At 46.4% G+C, this 18,477-nt stretch overlaps 1 protein-coding gene across 1 annotated transcript in view; it reads right to left on the reverse strand.

The window, feature by feature from the left end:
- Positions 1-1,410: 1,410 nt before the first annotated feature.
- CCL20 (C-C motif chemokine ligand 20) overlaps positions 1,411-18,477 on the reverse strand; it is a 36,771-nt gene continuing 19,704 nt past the window's right edge. The window contains 6 exon segments of the mRNA XM_083868474.1: positions 1,411-1,930; positions 2,204-2,281; positions 3,649-3,763; positions 3,992-4,123; positions 4,126-4,168; positions 4,171-4,268. Of these exon segments, the coding sequence (XP_083724600.1) occupies positions 1,903-1,930; positions 2,204-2,281; positions 3,649-3,763; positions 3,992-4,123; positions 4,126-4,168; positions 4,171-4,268 (494 nt within the window). The 3' untranslated portion in view covers positions 1,411-1,902.

Genomic DNA, 18,477 nt, shown 5'->3' on the forward strand with positions numbered 1-18,477 from the left:
ATGAGTTACAAAAGCAATGCAAAACTTTAAAGAGGCCCGAACTGGGACTAAAGAGCCACCCACAGAATTCCACACACTGGCCTTCCCATCTCTATTTTGCTCCCCTGCTTTGAATTCAACCCTTGGACTCCAGGCTTTTTCTGCACAAGTTCTTTACAGCTCTGGTTCCTAACACCAATTCCTAGACTTGGGGAACCTCACCTTCCAGCACTTTTAGCACAGACCCATTCATCATGTCTGTACTATTTTTTGGTACCTGATTTAGCCTATGAACTCTTTGAGCCCAAACAGCCCATACCAGTGCTAGCAGGTATGAGACAGAGCTCTGCACTTCTGCCCAGGGGTTAGGGGAATGCCCAGGGAACAAGCTGGGTAATTACTTCTCCAGGGAGAATACATTATGTTCTCAATATCAGGAATCCACCTGAAGGAAATTTATGTAATTAATTTTGCTCCTTTAGATACCTTGCTCCTTCAGAGCTTTGTTCACAGAGAACTGACAGTTCCCAGATTTGTAGAGCCACAAGCAGATTTTTTTAAGTTCTAGCAGGTGTTGAAACCAGAAGATAACAGCCTTACAAGTATGAACACCATTTAAAAAAAAACCCAGTATTACTCATGTCCTCTCTCAAGGGCACCAAAAATACTTTGCATTTAAGTTTAAATTAATGCTTGTATTTCTATGACCAGAAGGTAGTAAATACCAAGGTGTACATTTATCCATGAGACTCTAGTGCTGACAGTGAGAGGACTTCACCTGCACACCCTACATGGTCACATCCCTGATGTCCACATGGACCATGTAATAGTGCACAAAAAGCTGAGCAGTCTTCCCCAGCCCACTTGCACCCATGAGATCTCATTGTTTTATCAGGCATCGGGAAAACCTCCATCAAGAGCTCCTGCATCAGGAAAACCTCATTATGCTGGAAGCCACAGGATACCATAGGCAAACACAAAAATGGGAGGAAGCTGCAAGTTTCTCCTCTAGAGAAAGCCCTTTAAGTTGAGAGTAGACTGTGTTACTGCAATGAATCCTCCTTGGTGGGTAAGCTAGAAGCTTGCCCAGTAAGCTGTGTATGCCCATGTGTAAGGTTCCTCCTGAATAAATAGAGAAACTGGCAAAAGGAGTTCTCTCAAGTCTGATTAAGATGAAGCTAAGTCTTCATGCTAAACAAAAACTTGATATATAGCAGGTCTCTGGGGGTTAGGGAGGAATTATATCCTATGAAGGTCATAGCTACCCCTAGGGCAAGCAAAGTGAGCAAGGTGGAAAATGGCTTTAACAGGTGTAAACACATCTGTGCAATTGTTTCAGCTGGAGACTCTTAACAAAGGAATTCATTTCAAGGGCAAGTCACATTTTCAATTAAAAAGAAATAAGCATATCACAGAGAGTGCTGATTTTATAATTTATTTATTTGAAATCTCCCATTACCTTTTTTTTCCTACAAACAGACTTTGTTTAAAAATAGTTCAAGAGGTATTGTCATGCTAACTACAGCTTAAAGGAAACATTTTGTCACAAGACAATAACAAAATAAACAGAATAAATAACCTGCTTTACACACACTGAAGAAATCAAAAACAACATGTAACAAACTTAATAAAATTCACACTCTGTACAACAGCTCAAGGTAGACCTTACTAAACAGTACTCATACACATATTAGTAAAAATACCAGTAACATACACATACTAGTAAAAATAGAAACTTTAACAAAATGCTTAACTCAAGCAAAACAGTGGTGCAATATGAATCAACTCAAGAAGTTCATTGGTTCCAAAGAAGTCGGAGTTGGAGGTGAGTAAGCACAACAGTGCACAAACCATCTCAGCTGAGAGCCTCAACCCAGTGCTTCTTCAGCCGTGTCTGTTTTTAGCTCCTTGCTGGAAATCATGTCAGGCTGACATCTTCTTGAGCTTGTGGCTGTTAAAAGGAAGAGGGAACACACATAAATAATGACCTCAATTATGGTTTTCTCTTCTTTCCTGAGAGAATAGCTCAGGTGGAAGAAGGGACATGTGACATGACTGTCCCTGAGAAGACTCCAGAAGGGAATAGCTTAGTCTGACAAGAGAATGAAAGACAAATGTGTTCACCAACGCTGTCAAAAGTGGCATTCAGGAGATGTAAGAGACAGGCTTTCATGCATGCCCTGGATTCATCAGCCTAGTGTTAATTAGAAGTTTCAGTTCCTACCTCAGGAAAAGGAGATGTCTCTTCACCCAGCCTTCCTTAGGATTTACACAAGCCTTCAGCCCACTGGCAGTGTGGAAACTGGAAAAGAAATAATGATAAAGAAATCAGAAATCCCTGCCAATAATTACAATGGAGAGTACATTTACTCTATATAATGACCAATAGAAACTGCTTTTATAAACACCAATTAGACATGGAATGTTGCTTCGCGTATCTGTCTCTCAGGCCAGCCCAGTGTTCGGCTGGACCACCCTGCTAGCTCTGATACTCCTCAACAGGTCCTTTGCATGGGTCTTTGGCTCCACAGCACCTTTGCCTTTGCTGTCATGGCCGTGGTTCGAAAGAGGGGACACTCTTAAGGCTCAGGAAGAAGGTTTTATTCAGGGATCACAGGGGCAGTCCCTGGTCCCAGGCCTGTGCCTCTGGAGAGTGACCCAGGGCCTGATTTGCAGGGAGGTTTTGTTCACCAGAAATCTCAGGGGTGGGCACAAGTTGCAAACCAATGAAACAAAGCAAGGTGGCTAATGCCAAATGCAATACACAACATCAACAAATCAGGTAAATTGGGGTGGGGTCCCTGGGGGATCCACCAACCATTGTCCGACACCTCTCAGAAGGTTTCGGGCCTGGGAGATTGATGGACAGGAGGGGGGGAGAAGATGCATTGGGATGAGGGAAAAGACAATGGGAAGACCAAAGTCCAGGCAGAGGCTTAGGTTGTCTTCGAAACTCTTATCCACTTCTGATAAGAACATTCCAGGACAGTAGCTTTTGTTAAAGTCCAAACCATACCAAACTTACAACTAAAAACCTTAAAAACAATTCCAGCACCCCCACAATGGAATTTCCAAATTCCTCCAATATTAAATGAAGGAAAAGAAAGTTACATGTAATAGCTACTTCAGTCTCAGGGATCATTTTTGCACCATAAAATTTTGTTCAATTTATTTGATCTGTTTAGGTAAAGACCTTTGCTGGATGCCAGAAACAATTTGTAAATTTAAGGAGAATAGCTGCTGTCAAGCTAAGATGACAGATCAACATCTAGGCCAAAACCTTGTAAGAAAAAAATCTGATCCCTGTGAATTAGAAGAATTCTTGTCACTTATGTGTCTGTTCACAGGTTTTGGCAAGGAAGCACTCTATGTTGGCCAGAGTGGCCCTTAGCTGGAGACAAAACCTGTCTGTGTTTGCACAGCTGATTCCTAAAGAGGCAGATTTATTATTTACATAATATGACTGTCCCTTGGTTTAGCAGTCCCTAACAACTAGAGGTTGTGTGTTTTGTCTACAGATGTGATATACAATTTATTCAGTTAATTTAGCTTTTTGAAAAGGCAGGAAAAATCACACTTATAACATTCAAATCCTTATTTTAGCCCAAACAGGCATTCCAAGGTTAATAGATGTCAGAAAAAACAACAGAAATTCAGAAAATAACTTACATGATGGCAGGGATGTCACAGACCTCACTGGAGAGCTGTTCAGTGTAACCCTTCAGGGCCCACCGAGGCAGACGCACTTTGGTGTAGGAGAGGCAGCAATCCTGGTTGCTTTGTGCTGGAGTGAAGGACAAAACAAAGTAAATAAACCCCATTTGGCCCACACTGCCCTGCTGTCTAGGGCACTCCCTGTTTGACCCCAACCATGCAGCTCCCTCATGACAGAAGAGGGGGATAAGACAGAACATTTTGCTGAAAACATTCCCTTCCAGCTCAGCCTCATCCTGCTGCCAGCTGTGAGCAGCACCGGAGCCCTTCCCAGAGCAGAACACCCAAGGTCACTCACCTTCGCAGGTGCCCCACAGGAGCAGCGCCAGGAGCCCCAGCAGGGAGACCAGGACCATGCTCTTGCTGCTGCAGCCACTCATTCCCTCTCCACACACAGCTGTGCTCCAGTCAGTGCCTGCCTGCTGCTCTGCCAGCCCTGGCGCACCTCCACCTGCTTATAAAGGGGTGGCAGGAGCCACGGAAATTCACACAGGGGCGGGTTCCACTGTCATCAGCGGGTTTCCCCACAGCAAATTCCATCGTGCCCGATTTGGCCCCAGCACTCCTTCCGGGTACTACAACTAGAGATAATAGTGTGCTGGGGAATATTTCTTTTTTTTTTTTTTAAAGTCGCTTAAGGGATGCAGTCCAAAAAGAAAAGGAAATAAAAGGCTGTGATGTAAGGCTGTGGGTGAAGCATGTGTTGTTTTAGGGGTAGGACTGTGGGTTGTGAAATGAGGAAAGTCAAATGTAGGTAAGTTTTTGAATGTTACATACAGAAACTGTGTATCTGCTGTGCTCTAGTTTAATAAACCCACGCTGGGGGCAGGGGGAGGTGGGCTGAGCCAACAGGATCGATTTCAGTCCGACAAGCTCACAGGAGCTGCTGCACCAGCACCAAAGCACTCCATTGATATTTCCTGGTTGGCCAACACAGTAACATCGGGATTTCCAGATTGCTGCTTTCTGAGCTCTGGACTGTAGTATTGGCAAGGGCCATTGAGTATTTATGAAAATGGGTTTATTTCATTTCCTTAACCAAATATTCCCTGCAATGACTTCCTGACAGTTTGTTACACATCTCAACTATTTCATCTGAAACAGAGTGAGCTAACTTGAAATGGGGCCTATATTCTCCAAATCTGTGCTTTCTAGAATGCATTAATGGGCTTCATAAACAATAGCTGTAGTTTGCTGCTTTCCCTAACCGTATCAGAGTATTGTGACTCCTAAACATTCAACAAAAATACACAAAATCTTAAAATTGCCTCTCACAGGAACCACCAGGGAGAGGCTCTGTCACCACTCCAAGAACCCTGTTTGAGCTGCTGCTGAAGGATGGTACTTTCCCAAGCTGTTTAGGGATCTGTGTGAAACTACTGTGATGGCTGCAGGCCATGTCCTGGCCAGCTGGTGTATATAGAAGCTGCTGCCAGTTCCAGGTGCTTATAGAGTAACCTGATCTTTCCCTGGCTTCTCATGGACAGTCATAGGCAGTGCATAATTACATGCCTTCTATCCTCCACAGAGTGCCAGTACCTCACTCAAAGGGTGAATTCCTATTATTTCTATGTAAAAATGGAAACAGCTTGAACTCTAGAACAGATTGGTATTCAGATAAATTAATTTCCCTATGTAATAGGGAGAATTGAGGGAATCTCATATGACTGAGGTACACATGAGCAACCTTGCAGTGTGCATGGCATCAGATATACTGAATGTGCTTCTCTGCAGAGCCACAGCCACTGGCCAAAGGATGGGGAGGAGGCAAAAAAGAACCCATGCCCTAATGTATGCAGCCTTTTGTAACTGTTTTATGGATCATAGTGAAATGCCACAAAAGTGCAAAAAGATCAATGTTCTCAGTATGCAGCTATCTCTGCACTGCTTTAAAGACTATCTGTCAGCATTAGGCAGTGCCTCAAACTAGCTGACTAGTTTGATAGTTTTTTATTTTAAATACAGATTTCATGGATCCCAAATCTATTACACATATACCCAACTTTGACATTTCCTGTGCCATTTCCTAGGCCATACTGTTATCCAGATGGAGGTGGCTTGGCACTTCAAGTCTTCCTTGTGACTCTACAGCTGTTTCTTCCATTCAGTGCTTCTTGGGCAGAATCTTCTCATCTGAGCTTTGACACCTCAAAGTCCTGCCCTCAGGCAGTTTTTATCACACCAGTGGTTCCCACAACTGACCATGGCTGGTGATGTGCCTCATCACAGCTGGACTCATGCTCATGATGTTCCTTTTATCTCATGTTTTGTTTAATTTAGGAAATTAGGTTAAGATTTAGATTTAGAACAAGAGCTACAAGGAGGGCCCCAACTTCAGGAGTGCTGTGATTTTGTTTTGTGTACAAAGTACCTTCAGTTTATTTGCACAAAGTAGTTAAAACAATCTAAAAATGTTTAATGCAGACAGCTGAAGAAAGCTTTGCTGGTTGTGATATGACATGTAACTCTATCTTATCAGTCTTTATCTTCACAAATCCCTAATGCAAACAGAAGGCGAAAATATATATAAAAACAGGGAGGTGTTTATATGTTCCAGGGAGGTGTTTTTCATTATTCCCTGGGAATGAGGGGACAGTGACTGTTGTCCACTGTGACCAAACCAAACTTTACACCTGGTCTCCTTCAGCACCTGTGATCAAGTGTGGCCATGTGGGCTGGCCAGGGACTGCCACACAGCCAAGGGATGAGGCTGCCAGGCCCCAGAGTGGCCAGTGGCACCTCCAAACCTGCTCCTGGGTCAGTTGCAGGGGCCATATAAATGTGTTTAGTGTCTTAACATTACTGCAGCTCAAAGGCTTCACACTGAGGGGGCCACCAGGTCAAGGCCATCATTTCCCTGCCCTGGGGCCTGCGTGGGGAGGGCTGTGCCCAGAGTCTCCTCAGAGAGTACAGCCAAAGCATGAGAGGTATCAGCCACAAGCTGTGAAAAGGGAAATTCCCATCAGATGTAGGGAAGCCCCCTCTCCATAGCAAGGGGCTGAGGCACTGGGACAGGTTGCCCAGGATGGGATGTGAAAGTCTGGTTTGAACACCTTTGCAGATACTCAAGCAGGATGTGGCCCTTCCCTGAGCATGATTGAGTTCCTCTCCAAGCCACAATCAACCCTACATTATTTTCTCTGGGTTTTTCACATTTAGCTGTTTATTTTTATTTTAGTACCCTGACTTGTCTTCCTGACTTGACTTTGATGTTAGCTTCTCAGCTTCCCTCCCTCCTGTTGTCCATCCTCAGATCTCCACACAACGGCAGTCACAGTAAGGTAGAGAAGCAAAACACAGACTGACAAATTGTTCATCCTCTCCTAAACTTCCTCTCCCATTGTTCCAGGGGCCAGAGAAAACAGGTTCAAACCCCTCCTGTGTGTATAACAAAAGGTGAGGCAAAGACAGCCTAGGTGCCAGTGCTGCAGATCCATCCAGTCAGACCTGTGGAAGAAGAAGAAATGCATCAAGGAAAACTGTGCCTTTTCCCAAGTAATACTGGGGAACTGACAGCTCTGAGCAGTTTGGGAATGTTAAAGAGAAGAGCTGGGGAGTCAAACTGCTCTCAGACACTATCTGCAAAGTTACAGCCAGAGGCAGCTTTCTCTGGTCACCAAGCTGCTGCATCCTGATAATACACTTCCTCTCTTATATCCCCAAGGACTTTTACTCACAGAAATAGCTGCTGAAAGTCTAAAGTGCTGAAGAGGACTTAATAGTTCAATCTTGATAAACACCACCATACAGGACAAAATATCTGTGGGGTGGAGGGGATGGGCTTACCACATCATCCTCCCCATCATGGAAAAGCACAGGAGCAGTCCACCTGCTTTCACACAAGGGTTAAAATACTTAATGGACTTTCAAAGAGAAAGACAGAGAAGGAATTTTATAATTATTAACCATTTGATTATTGTCACTTTATGGGTTTAGGTCTAACATTAAACATGAAAGATTAAAACAAAACTTGAATGTCAGACATTGTCAGTATCTTCACCTGTGCCCCACAATAAGATAAGAAACACACTGACGTTTGTAATCACCTGACAGTTAACAACAGTTTCCATGATTTTCATCCTCACAAAGAGATATTGTTTTATTGCATATTAGTACCTTTTCTTAATTGATGTAAATAAAGCCTCACAGCAATACAGCTATTCATCCAGGAAACACAGAACCAGATGGGGAAATTCCCTTCTGTAATTTCCAAAGGTTTAGGACTTCTTCGATAAAGCAAAGGGCATGAGAAAGCAGTAGCTGAAAGGAACATGTCCAAATATGGGGGTTTGATCATTGCATAATCTCTGATGAGTAAATGCATAATAAGTCCCAAGCACAAAAGTTCCAGAGGTAACTTGCTCAATATCTCTGGAGCTTTAGAGGCTGTGACGCAATCAAGTCATTTCAGGCAGTTCAGTGCTTGCATGACTGGCAAAAATTGTTATCTGGGGAAGAAACCAATTTTCACTAATTATAGGTTACACCTCATAAATTACAGACCTAGAAATGCCATTGAATGAGATTGATGTAATTGTGGACGTGTGCCTGTTGGGAGAAATGAATTTCCCACCTATCGAAAGTGCAGGTGGTGAGGAGACCTGGTGCACCTGTCTGAGCATCCTGGAAGCCATCCTGGTACTGCTGATTGCTTCCTGCCACCTACATATAGCAGCTAAATATCCAGTGTTCTGAGGTCAGATTTCTCTCTGCAAAGTTAACTGTACTCTGTCTACAGGCCCTTGGGCTAGCCAACCACCTTTTCACAGAAATGGACCTCTCAAATGTGAGGGCAAAGCCTATAGATGGAAAAAAGAATGAAAAAATAGTTTTCAATGGATTTGTGTGCCAGGGTTTTGGTAGTAGGTAGGTGCCAGTGGTGGATTCCCTGCTAGAATCTTCTCCCATGTCTGGCAGAGCCAATTCCAGCTGGCTCCAAGGAAGGACTCAGTGGACAAGGCTGAGCCCATCACTGGCAGTGGTATCACCTCTGGGATAATGTATTTAGGAAGGGGAGAAAAAACCCTGTGCAATTGCAGTCAGAGAGAAGAATGAGTGTATGGAGGATGGATATATGAAACCACTCTGCAGACCCCAAGGTCAGTGCAGAAGGAGGGGCAGGACCTGCTCCAGGTGCCAGAGCAGAGACTCCCCTGCAGCCCAAAGCACAGCCCGTGGTGAGGCAGCTGTGGCCCTGCAGCCCATGTGGGAGCAGAGATTCACCTACAGCGCCTGGAGGACCCCACATCAGAGCACGTGGAAGCCCAGGGAGGCTGTGACCCCTTGGGATGCCCACACCACAGCAGGATCTTGGCAGGACCCATGGCTCCATGGCGAGAGTAGCCCATGCTGGAGGAGGGAGACAGGGTGAGGAGTTCTCTCCCTGAGGAGGAAGGAGCAGCAGAGGTTACATGGGATGAACTGACCAAAACCTCCATTTTCATACCCCTGAACTGCTGGAGGAAGGAGGTACAGAAAATCAGGAGTAAAGTTAAGCCCAGGAAGAAGGGAGATGTGGGGAAAAGGTGTTTTGAGATTTGATCTTACCTGTCATTATCCTACCTTGATTTGATTGCTAAAAAATTTAATTAATTTCCTCAAGTTTAATCTGTTTTTCCCCTGTTGGCAATTGGTGAGTAGTCTCTCCATGCCCTTATTTTGATCTCTGAGCCTTTCCTTATTCACCTCTCTGAGGAGTGGCGTGATAGAGCAGCTTTGGTGCGTACCTGGCATCCAGCCAGAGTCAGCACACCATATAGTAAAAAGAGGAAACTTTTTAAAAAGTTAAAAGCTATCTGCCAAGCTGGGCTCTAATTCCCATTATATTTGCTTTGTTACAGCCCTATTTATTTTCCAGTTTAAATTTCTATTTGCCTTTAGGCAAAGTAAACACAACAGCAGAAACATTTTGTCTAATATGTTTCTGATCCTTAAAGTAGTCCAGAAGTGTGAATTTCTGAATAACTTCTACAAAGGTGGGAAGAAAGGAAGGAAATCACTTGAAAGGATTTTACACTATCTCCTGCAAGGGACTGAGACCACCAAGTGTCATTTGCAGACAAAAAGAAACCTGATTACAAAAAGTAGCAATGTGATTGATTAATTAATTAATATAATTAATGTAATGCAAGAATGTTAAACAAATGTTAGACACAGATGTGTTTAACATCCCAAAATCTTCACCAAGAAAAGCTATCAGCAACTTTTCAGCACTGGAGTGATCCTACACCAGAGTCTCTTCTCCCAGTTGGGCTGAGAATTTCTGCAAGATGCATAGATCCCAAAGAAGATTTGGAAAAGGAAAATTGCTGGAGCCCAAATCCACAGCTTGAACATAAAAATGCCTTCCAATACTAAAAATTGAGGGCTTGCCCTTTAAAAATATTTAATTCAGAGAGAGGAGAAAAAGATACTATGTCTTGGCAATTATGAAAGAGGAATATGTGACATTTTCTGAATCTTGAAAGTAAAAGACAAGAATTAGGGGGGGGAAAAGCCTGTGATTTAAAATTTTCGTTAAAATACAGTTTTAGGTTGGCTGAAACTGTTCATTAATTCAATTGAAACATGGTTTTGTATAAAATTAGAAGAGAACTATTTAGAAAATGGGAAGCTACTTTTTTGTGTTCCGTTTTCTTCCTCAGGAAGACCTAAAACAAATAATCCAAACCTTATAAAGAAAAGAGAAAAAAAAGAACTAAATAACATGAAGTGGTAAAGTTTAAATTGTCCAAGAGAACTCATGAAAGTTTTACTAAGTCATACTTGACATACAGAACATGTGATTGCTTGGACTACTCAGTACATTATTAACACAGCCAGCATTTTGTCACGCAGTACTGGAAGACCAGCTTAAAAATACCCAGCAATACCTGCTTATTTGTGATTGCCAAACAAAAACCAATCAAGACTGTTTTGCATAGCTGTTAATTAAAGCTGTGGAGTGGCTGTTCCAGGAAGCCTGTCAGAGCAGCAGTGGACACAGGCCCTCTCAAGGCAAGTGCTGCAATCAGTGAAGCTTTTCAGCACTGTATGGTTACGTTATAGGGACTTTCCTGTGAGGAGCTTTAAACCACAGTTGCCCAAACCAACTTCCTTGGACTTCCCTCTTTCCAAGAGACCTGCTGTTTTCCCAGGGAAACCACACCACCACATCCATCCTGAATCTTACAGGTTGTTTTGCATAACACAACTGAGATCACTGACTTTCTTACCCTCTTATACCCCTTTTCTGGCCCTTGGTTATCACCGCTTGATTTCTGCGGGAGGCATTTGGGAGCCCTAGAAAGGGCAGCCCTACCCTGGCTCCTGTTAAGGTAGTCATCTGCCAGGGTAATTTTTTCTCTCTTTCTGTAGGGTTCCCTTGGCTGCTTCAAGCATTCTCTTGCTTGTCCCAGTTTTCAGAGTCTTTCTTGTTTATTGCTAGCCCAGACAACTCCAGCCAGCCCCAAAAGTGCCCTGTTGGTTGGGTTCTTGGCGAGGGCTTTGAGGAGGCTGCTCCAAACCCCTCAAGCCTGCTTACAGCCATCAGGGGCTTCTGAAAACAAGGCAAGGACCAGACACAGAAAAACTGTTTTAAGCCAGAAAAAATGTTTTAAGTCAAGCAATCTGGGCTTGACCGAAATCTACTATTCCAAAGTGACCTGTGTTTTACAAGAACATGTCCTCACGTAAGTAGGCTCAGCCTTCCTCAGATCAAAGACTTTTTTCTATTTGTATTTATACCCAACCTAGGACATCAAGGGATATGGGAACCAGGGCCAGAGCTCCACATACACTGTAACTGCTCTGCCTTTGAAAGAACTCACAAGGAGGTGAAGGCACATGGAGAAAAACTTGGACCACATTAAAAATATATATTCTTCGTTAAAGGGATAAAACCTAACACACTGGAAGAAACCAAGCAACCAATCAAAAAACAAAACCCCTGAGGACTTTAATACCTCTATGATCAAAACTCTTGGGAGCTGGCAAGAAATCAAGGTATTAGAAGAACTCAGGACATTTTAAGTGCAAGAATTCTTACATTTAAGCAAACACTAGCAGCATAATGGACTTATTTTAAGTCTTTTCCAGTTGTCATTAGAGGTTTAGCATTAAATGAAGCAGCCAGGTTGTTATGAGCACTTGTGAAAATGTGAAAATGCTCTTCAGCAGGATTTTACACTGCTTGGGCTGTTGCAATAATTCAAAATCTCCCATAGTGTCTTTAATGAGATGCACCTTGAGGATAAAAAAAAATGGTAGAGAAGAGGCGCTGAGCTGAAACTTCCTACACACAGGTTGTGCAAATGTAAATTTGCATCTCTGAAATGAGATGTCCATCTGTGACAATGGGACAATATGTGCCACTAGTGGGAAGCCTGTGGAATAAGTCTTCAGGGGACCACGCCCTGGAAAGTGATCTTTCGACATGGAAAGTGCCGTAGACATCTCTTCCGGTTTTTACTCTCATATCTCTTTGGCAAACCACAGTAAGTGAGCATTAGTCATTACAAGTATTAATCAATTCAAATGACATTTATATCATTTCCTTTTGGTTAATTAACTGGAGATTTTAAAAGTATGCAATCCAAGAAAGACTAAAGCACAGGTATTGAATTGGATTGTATGGCATTATTACAAAAACTGCAAATAAGATGTTAAAGTCACCAGGCCCAATCATCAAGTAGCAAACTTGGAGACAGGGGAGGTTTTTTTGGTGCTGAGATAAGCATCCTACATACATCTATTTCTAACTGTAGTTAGAAATTCTAAAGGTGAAGTTTAATAGTGTCTTTTATATACTTCCTCATCTGCTAAAAGCAATGCTTTTTTGCTCATTTTTTGTTACCGTGTGCCACTTTTTTCTCACCAGAATCAGCTTTCCCCACTTCATTGAGAAACAAAAAACTGCTGTTTTTCCTTTAAACACTGATGGCTTCTGTGCCATTAGAAGAGTTGACAGACAGTGTAGGGGACAGAGGGACACCAGAGCCCAGTGCACCCAGCCACAGTCAGCACTTGCACAAAGGTCAGCTGCAAACCTACAGCAGTGGCCTCATATTTTATTAGAAAGGAAAGTCCTCAGAGAATTCCACTGACAAAGGAATAGTTCCTGTGCTCCATTGATGATCTGGAAGAAAAGTATAAGGAAAACTAAAGGACCTACTTAAGGTATAACCTGTTCTTATGTAAGTCCTTCTATTCTGCTATTCTTCTATTATGCTCATTGAATGCAACAAGATTTTCTCCACCTTCCAGCACCTCACTGCTTTGCACCCCTCAGCTGGGAGAGTAGTGGGCTTTGTACCACAAGAGTGAAAAAGTAAAAGCTTGCTCAACCCATCCAGTCCTCAGACAACCAAATCCAGTCCTTAGACAGTGGGAAACACCTTTACCTGGAAGCCTCCCGAGGTCTCTGAGAGATTTTTGCAAGAGGCACAGAGCAAATCAGAGCTGCAATGCACATCACTGTCTTGCAAATAAGGGTGCCTGTAAAGCTTTGGCAATGCTTCCGAAGGGGATTACCCACTGTAATTGGATGCTCCTTTCCCAGCTTCCCACAACTGCACCAGTGACCTGTCACCTACAGTGAGTTCAGCAACTGGCCTGAAACCAAAAGGAGACAAACTAGCCAGTGACTTATATTGCAGAAAGGTAATGCAACTTAACTTTCCCTGGCCAATAACAAGAGATTAAGAATGTAAATCACTCCCTTCAAATCAGCACTAACCCAGATTTTATTGTGTAAAAAGAGATATGGAACATGTCTCTGCAGGCCAAAGTAGGTTCAACCAGTCTTTATAAACTCATCACGGGACTTCTGTGTGCTCCGTACTATGTTGGTAGCACATTGTAACAAGAGGTCCATGTGGGGGTGCTGGAATAGTATCATAAGTTTCTTAGTTGTAGGTTTGATGTAAATTGGACTTTAACCCTAGCCAGGTAAAGCTACTGTCTTGGAATGTGCTTATCAGAGGTTGATAAGAGTTGCCAAGACAACTCTAATCCTCTGCCCTGGGTTTCGATCGTCCTATTGTGTTTTCCCCCATCCCATTGTACTTCTCCCCCACATGTCCACCATCCCCCAGGCCCCAAAACCTTCAGGAGAGGTGTCTGACAGGGATTGGTGGGTCTCACAGGACCACATCCCAAATTCACCTGATTTGTTAATGTTGTGTATTGCATTTTGACCTTACCCACCTGGTTTTGTGTGATTGGTCTCTGTAACTGGTGTCCACCCCTGAGATTTGGGGGAACAAAAACCCCCTGTAACCGAGGCCCGGGGTCACTCCCCAGAGGCACAGGCCTGGAACCAGGGGCTGCTCCCTGAGTTACCCGAATAAAACCTTTTCTCCCTGAGCCTGGAGTGTCCCCTCTTTCTAACCACGGCCGAGACAGCTAAGGCAAAGGGGCTGCGGAACCAAAAACCCACGCGAAGGTACTGTTGAGTGTATCAGAGCTAGCAGGGTGGTCCAGCCGGACGCTGAGCTGACCTGAGAGACAGATACGCGAAGCAACAGATTGGCGCGCCAACTGTGGGGCCTGCAGACGCCTTTTGACCCGCTGTGCCGTGGGAGCTGACACGGAGGCCTGAGGAAGACTCGGACCCTGTGACCCAGAGACCTTCTGAGAGGACGTCGCCTTGTCGTGTCCCGAGGTCTTCAGCATTTCACGGAGCCACTGGGGTTGCTAAAAAAGCACCCCTGGTGGAAGAAGGGAACAGCTCCTGCCCAGAGGAGTCCCTTCCGGCGTGTGGTTGCCCCAGCAACGTCTCCAGTGTCCCGAGGGCTTGGTGAGTATATTTCCTCTAAGGGAGGGAAGGATACCCACCACAGAGGCTTGGGAAGCCTCAGGGAACCCTAGGAGGGACGGGACAGGGGGGGACCGGGGGTCCACCCGAAGGAAGCCCTTACCCCTAGGAAAGGACGCCCACAGGGATTTGGGGGGTGGTTTTGCTGGGAAGGGGTGGTGGAAAAGGATAACAGCTAGTCGGAATGGGAAACGGACTAAACACCACCCAGAAAGAGGTTTTTAAAAGTTTAATTGGAGTTTTAATTGTTGCCAAAGTTAAATACTCAAAAAAGGAACTGAAAAAGTTTATTAGGTATTTGTTTTTGCATTTTCCGAATGTTAATTCGGACCAAGTGAACAGCATTTGGTTCTGGGAAAATGCTTCTAAAAAGTTGGAAAAATTAGGGAAGTCAGGAGACGTCCTGGCTGCAAAATTTGCATTCTGGCCGTGGCAAATAAAAGCTGCCTTAGAAGAGATCACAGGAATGCAAGATAACAAAGTTGCATTCTCCCAGAGCGTTCTCTCAGTCCCTTCCCCCCATCCTCCTCCCCCTGCCTCTCCCGAGTCCCCCCAGCCCCCCCGGTCCCATCCCCCTGCCTCCCCGAAATCTCCTAAACCCCCCAGGTCTCCCCTTCTCCCCTCCCCGAAATCACCCAAGCCCCCCAAGTCTCCTAAAACCCCCAAAACCCCCCCAGGTATTTTAAAAAATGCTCCGGCCCCCCGGGGATCCCCCTCTCCGAGCATTTTGAGAATTCCTGGGTCCCCCGCGCCCCGCAGCCACGGCCGGGCTGTTCGGGGCTCCCGGGGCAGTCTGGCTGGCCGGAACGCCCAAACCCCCCCCACTACCCCCCAGATTTCCCCAGCCAACAAACCCAGAGTCCGTTTCTCATTCGCCGAGGAAAACCGCCAGTCCCCAAATACCCCGGGTGGGTCCGGCAGCGAAAACGGCTGTGAGAAACCCCCGAAGGGAGACCCGGAGACCCCCCCCTCCCCAGAGAACAAAGGAAAAGGCCTCCATAATGGCGACAGCCACGAGGTGCAGCCTCTTGGTGCCCTTCCCCCTTCTTGTTCCCAGAATCCCTTTCAGCCCCCTCCTACTGGCCCCTCCCTGTACCCGCCCCCTTTTTCCTCACAAGGCCTCCCCACGCCCCTTCCCCCGCCCCTTCCCCCGCCCCTTCCCACGCCCCCTCAGAGCCAGGGGTGGGGTTTACCCAACTCCTACTGTGAGGGCACCGCCCCAACTCCGCCCAGAACCTTCCCCCTGCCCGCCCCGCCCCCGGAGTGGGCGGTTCCTTCCTCCGGGAAGACTCCTTATCCACCCCACCCCCTTTTTCCTCAGCCTGCTTTTCCGGAACCGATTTATCCCGAGCCTTGTGGTCCCGAAAAAGCCCTGCACCCCCCACCTCCCCCACCCCTGCCCCTGGGACCGGGAGGGGATCAGGGCAAAACCCCAACAGCGTGGGGCTCGCCGCTGCCCCCGGGGCTGTCGGCTGCCCCTCCCCCGCCGGCACTGCCGGCCCCTCCTCCCCCGTCGGGGCTGCCGACTGCCCCTCCCCTGCCCGGGCTGCCGGCGCCCTTCCCGGAACCGCAGCCGCCCGTTCCCCTCCCCCCACCGAATGCCGGCGCTGCAGCCACTTTTGCCGGGTTCCCGGGACAGTGGCTGAAAAGACCGGACTCCGTGGCCCCCCCTCCCTTTCTCCCCCCGCCGCAGCAGCACCCCACAGCGCCGTGGAGCCCCTTCCCTCCCCCCCACGGCACGAGCGAGGCGCCGCCCCTGCCCCAGCCCGCCCCCCCGCAGCCACCTCCCACAGGGGGAGCCCCACCGGCACCGCCCCCGCCCTACCCCCCACTCGGGAACACGGTGTCCCCGACTGCACCTCCTTTGGGGAATGCTTTTCCAAGCTTTCAACGGCCACAGCCGCCCGTGCCACAGGCAGGCTGGGAGCAGCCCCCAGCTTACCACTGGGAACCTGAGGCAGCGGCTGGGGTCCGGGAGGGAGAGAAGCAGGAGCTCGGGGATGCCAATGCAGATGGGGTACCCACAGTTACTCCGGTGACATACCGAAGAAGCAGGGGGCAAGGAACCACGGTAGCCACCTGGAAAGCATTGTCACAGACGCTTGTTAAAGACCTCATGAAGGCATTAAAGGAGTATGGCAGACATAGTCCTTATTTCGAAGGCTTGTTGTTTACTTCTTTTGGTGGAATCACAGTTGTACCTTTTGATTTGAAGCAGATTTTCAAGTGCCTCTCAAGCAAAATGGAATTTGAGCTATGGGAGGTCACTTGGAGAAAACTGCTGAAAGCTGCATTGCCAGGTTTGCTAGAGGACCCAACCACAGCAACTGATAATGCAGGCAATCCTATTACCCTAAACCACCTGTTAGGGGAAGGGGATTGGAAAGCAGCCGCAGACCAGGCTACCAACATTCCCCAAAATGTCCTTGAGTTTGTAGCTAATCAAGCATGCAAAGCCTTTCTGAAAATGCGGCCCGATGGCCCCTCACAATATTACTTAGACATTTTTCAGGAACCACAAGAACCCTATGTCAAATTTGTGGAGCGACTTGCTTCAGCTGTGGAACAGCAATTTAATGGAGAGGAGGCACAGAAACAAGTGATTCAGCAGTTGGCTTTCTCTCATGCGAACGAGGAGTGCACTGCTGCAATAAATCTGATACCCAGAGAACCAGGCTCGACACCTCCTCTCAAGGAGATGCTACAAGCCGTCAGTGCCGTCGTCCCACGCTGCAGAAAACCAGCCTTTAGAGAGGGGAAAACGCGCCAGAAAATCACCGCTGCGGCTGTGGAAACACCTAAAACACCAGAACCACACAAGAAGAACGCTCCTGCACGTGCTAACAGCCAGTGTTTTCTGTGTGGAAAAAGCGGTCACTGGATCAATCAGTGTCCATTGAAGGGACAATTTGACAATTTCTTAAAACAGGAAAGGGAACATGAGGGGAGGGAGAACAAAAGGAACACCAGGGTGTCAAAAAACTGATTCGAGAGCGCGGAACTGCCCAGCGTGACGATCCCAATCGGGCAGCCCAAACAACCCAAAAAGAAAAAAGGTTACCTAAATCAGATTTGTCTCTCTCTTCACAGGACCTGACAAAACAAGGGAAACCGAGGCACATAGTATTGCCTGAGCCATCAGGATCCTTGACAACAGCGGATAGGTATGAGCCATTTAAGCTCCAGTTGGCTGAGCCTCTTCACCTGCGGGACAGTCAGTGGCAAACAGCCATGGTCTCAAAGGAACCCGGCACGTGGCACATGGTGGAGACAAAATTTGTGGTCATTGGGGACTGTAAGTTCACCCCCTCAGACATACAGATCGCCCCTGGGACAATCACAACTGACCCAGAGCGATTTGTTGTGTGGCTCCGCAGTGAAAACCCACCCACCTTCCTACCAAAAGGGCAAATTATTGCCCAGGCCATCCCTGCAGTGCAAGGACTTGCAGTAAAAGCAAGTCCAGAGGAAAGTGCCACAGAGAGTGGCAAAGGAGAAAGCGACAAAGACACCACTGTCGCTGTGGTAAAAAAGATAGGCTCAAACAGGCCAAAAGATTTCTGTAAGCTTTCTATGAGTGGGGAATCCAAACTCCTTAAAGGAGCTTGGGACACAGCTGCTGATGTGACGGTCGTCCCAGAAAGGATGTGGCCATCACATTGGGAACTGCAGGACATTGCCAAACATGTAAATGGTATTGGAGGCTTGCAACTAGCCAAGCAGTCAAAAAAGGCAGTGACAATTGAAGGGCCAAACGGGCAAATAGCCACGCTACGCCCATTTGTTTTGGATTTTGATGAACCTCTGTGGGGAAGAGATTTGATGTCCCAATGGGGAGTCACGATTAACATTCCTGACCCTCCAAAGGTTTTTCAGGCAGTGGTCACTGAGGAGCGCCCTATACAGAAACTGAATTGGCTGTCAGATGAACCAATCTGGATAGAGCAGTGGCCACTTTCTAAACAGAAGTTAAAGGCGCTCAATGAGCT

This window comes from Zosterops lateralis, assembly GCF_965231275.1.
Source record: "Zosterops lateralis genome assembly, chromosome: 10".
NCBI lineage: Eukaryota > Metazoa > Chordata > Aves > Passeriformes > Zosteropidae > Zosterops > Zosterops lateralis.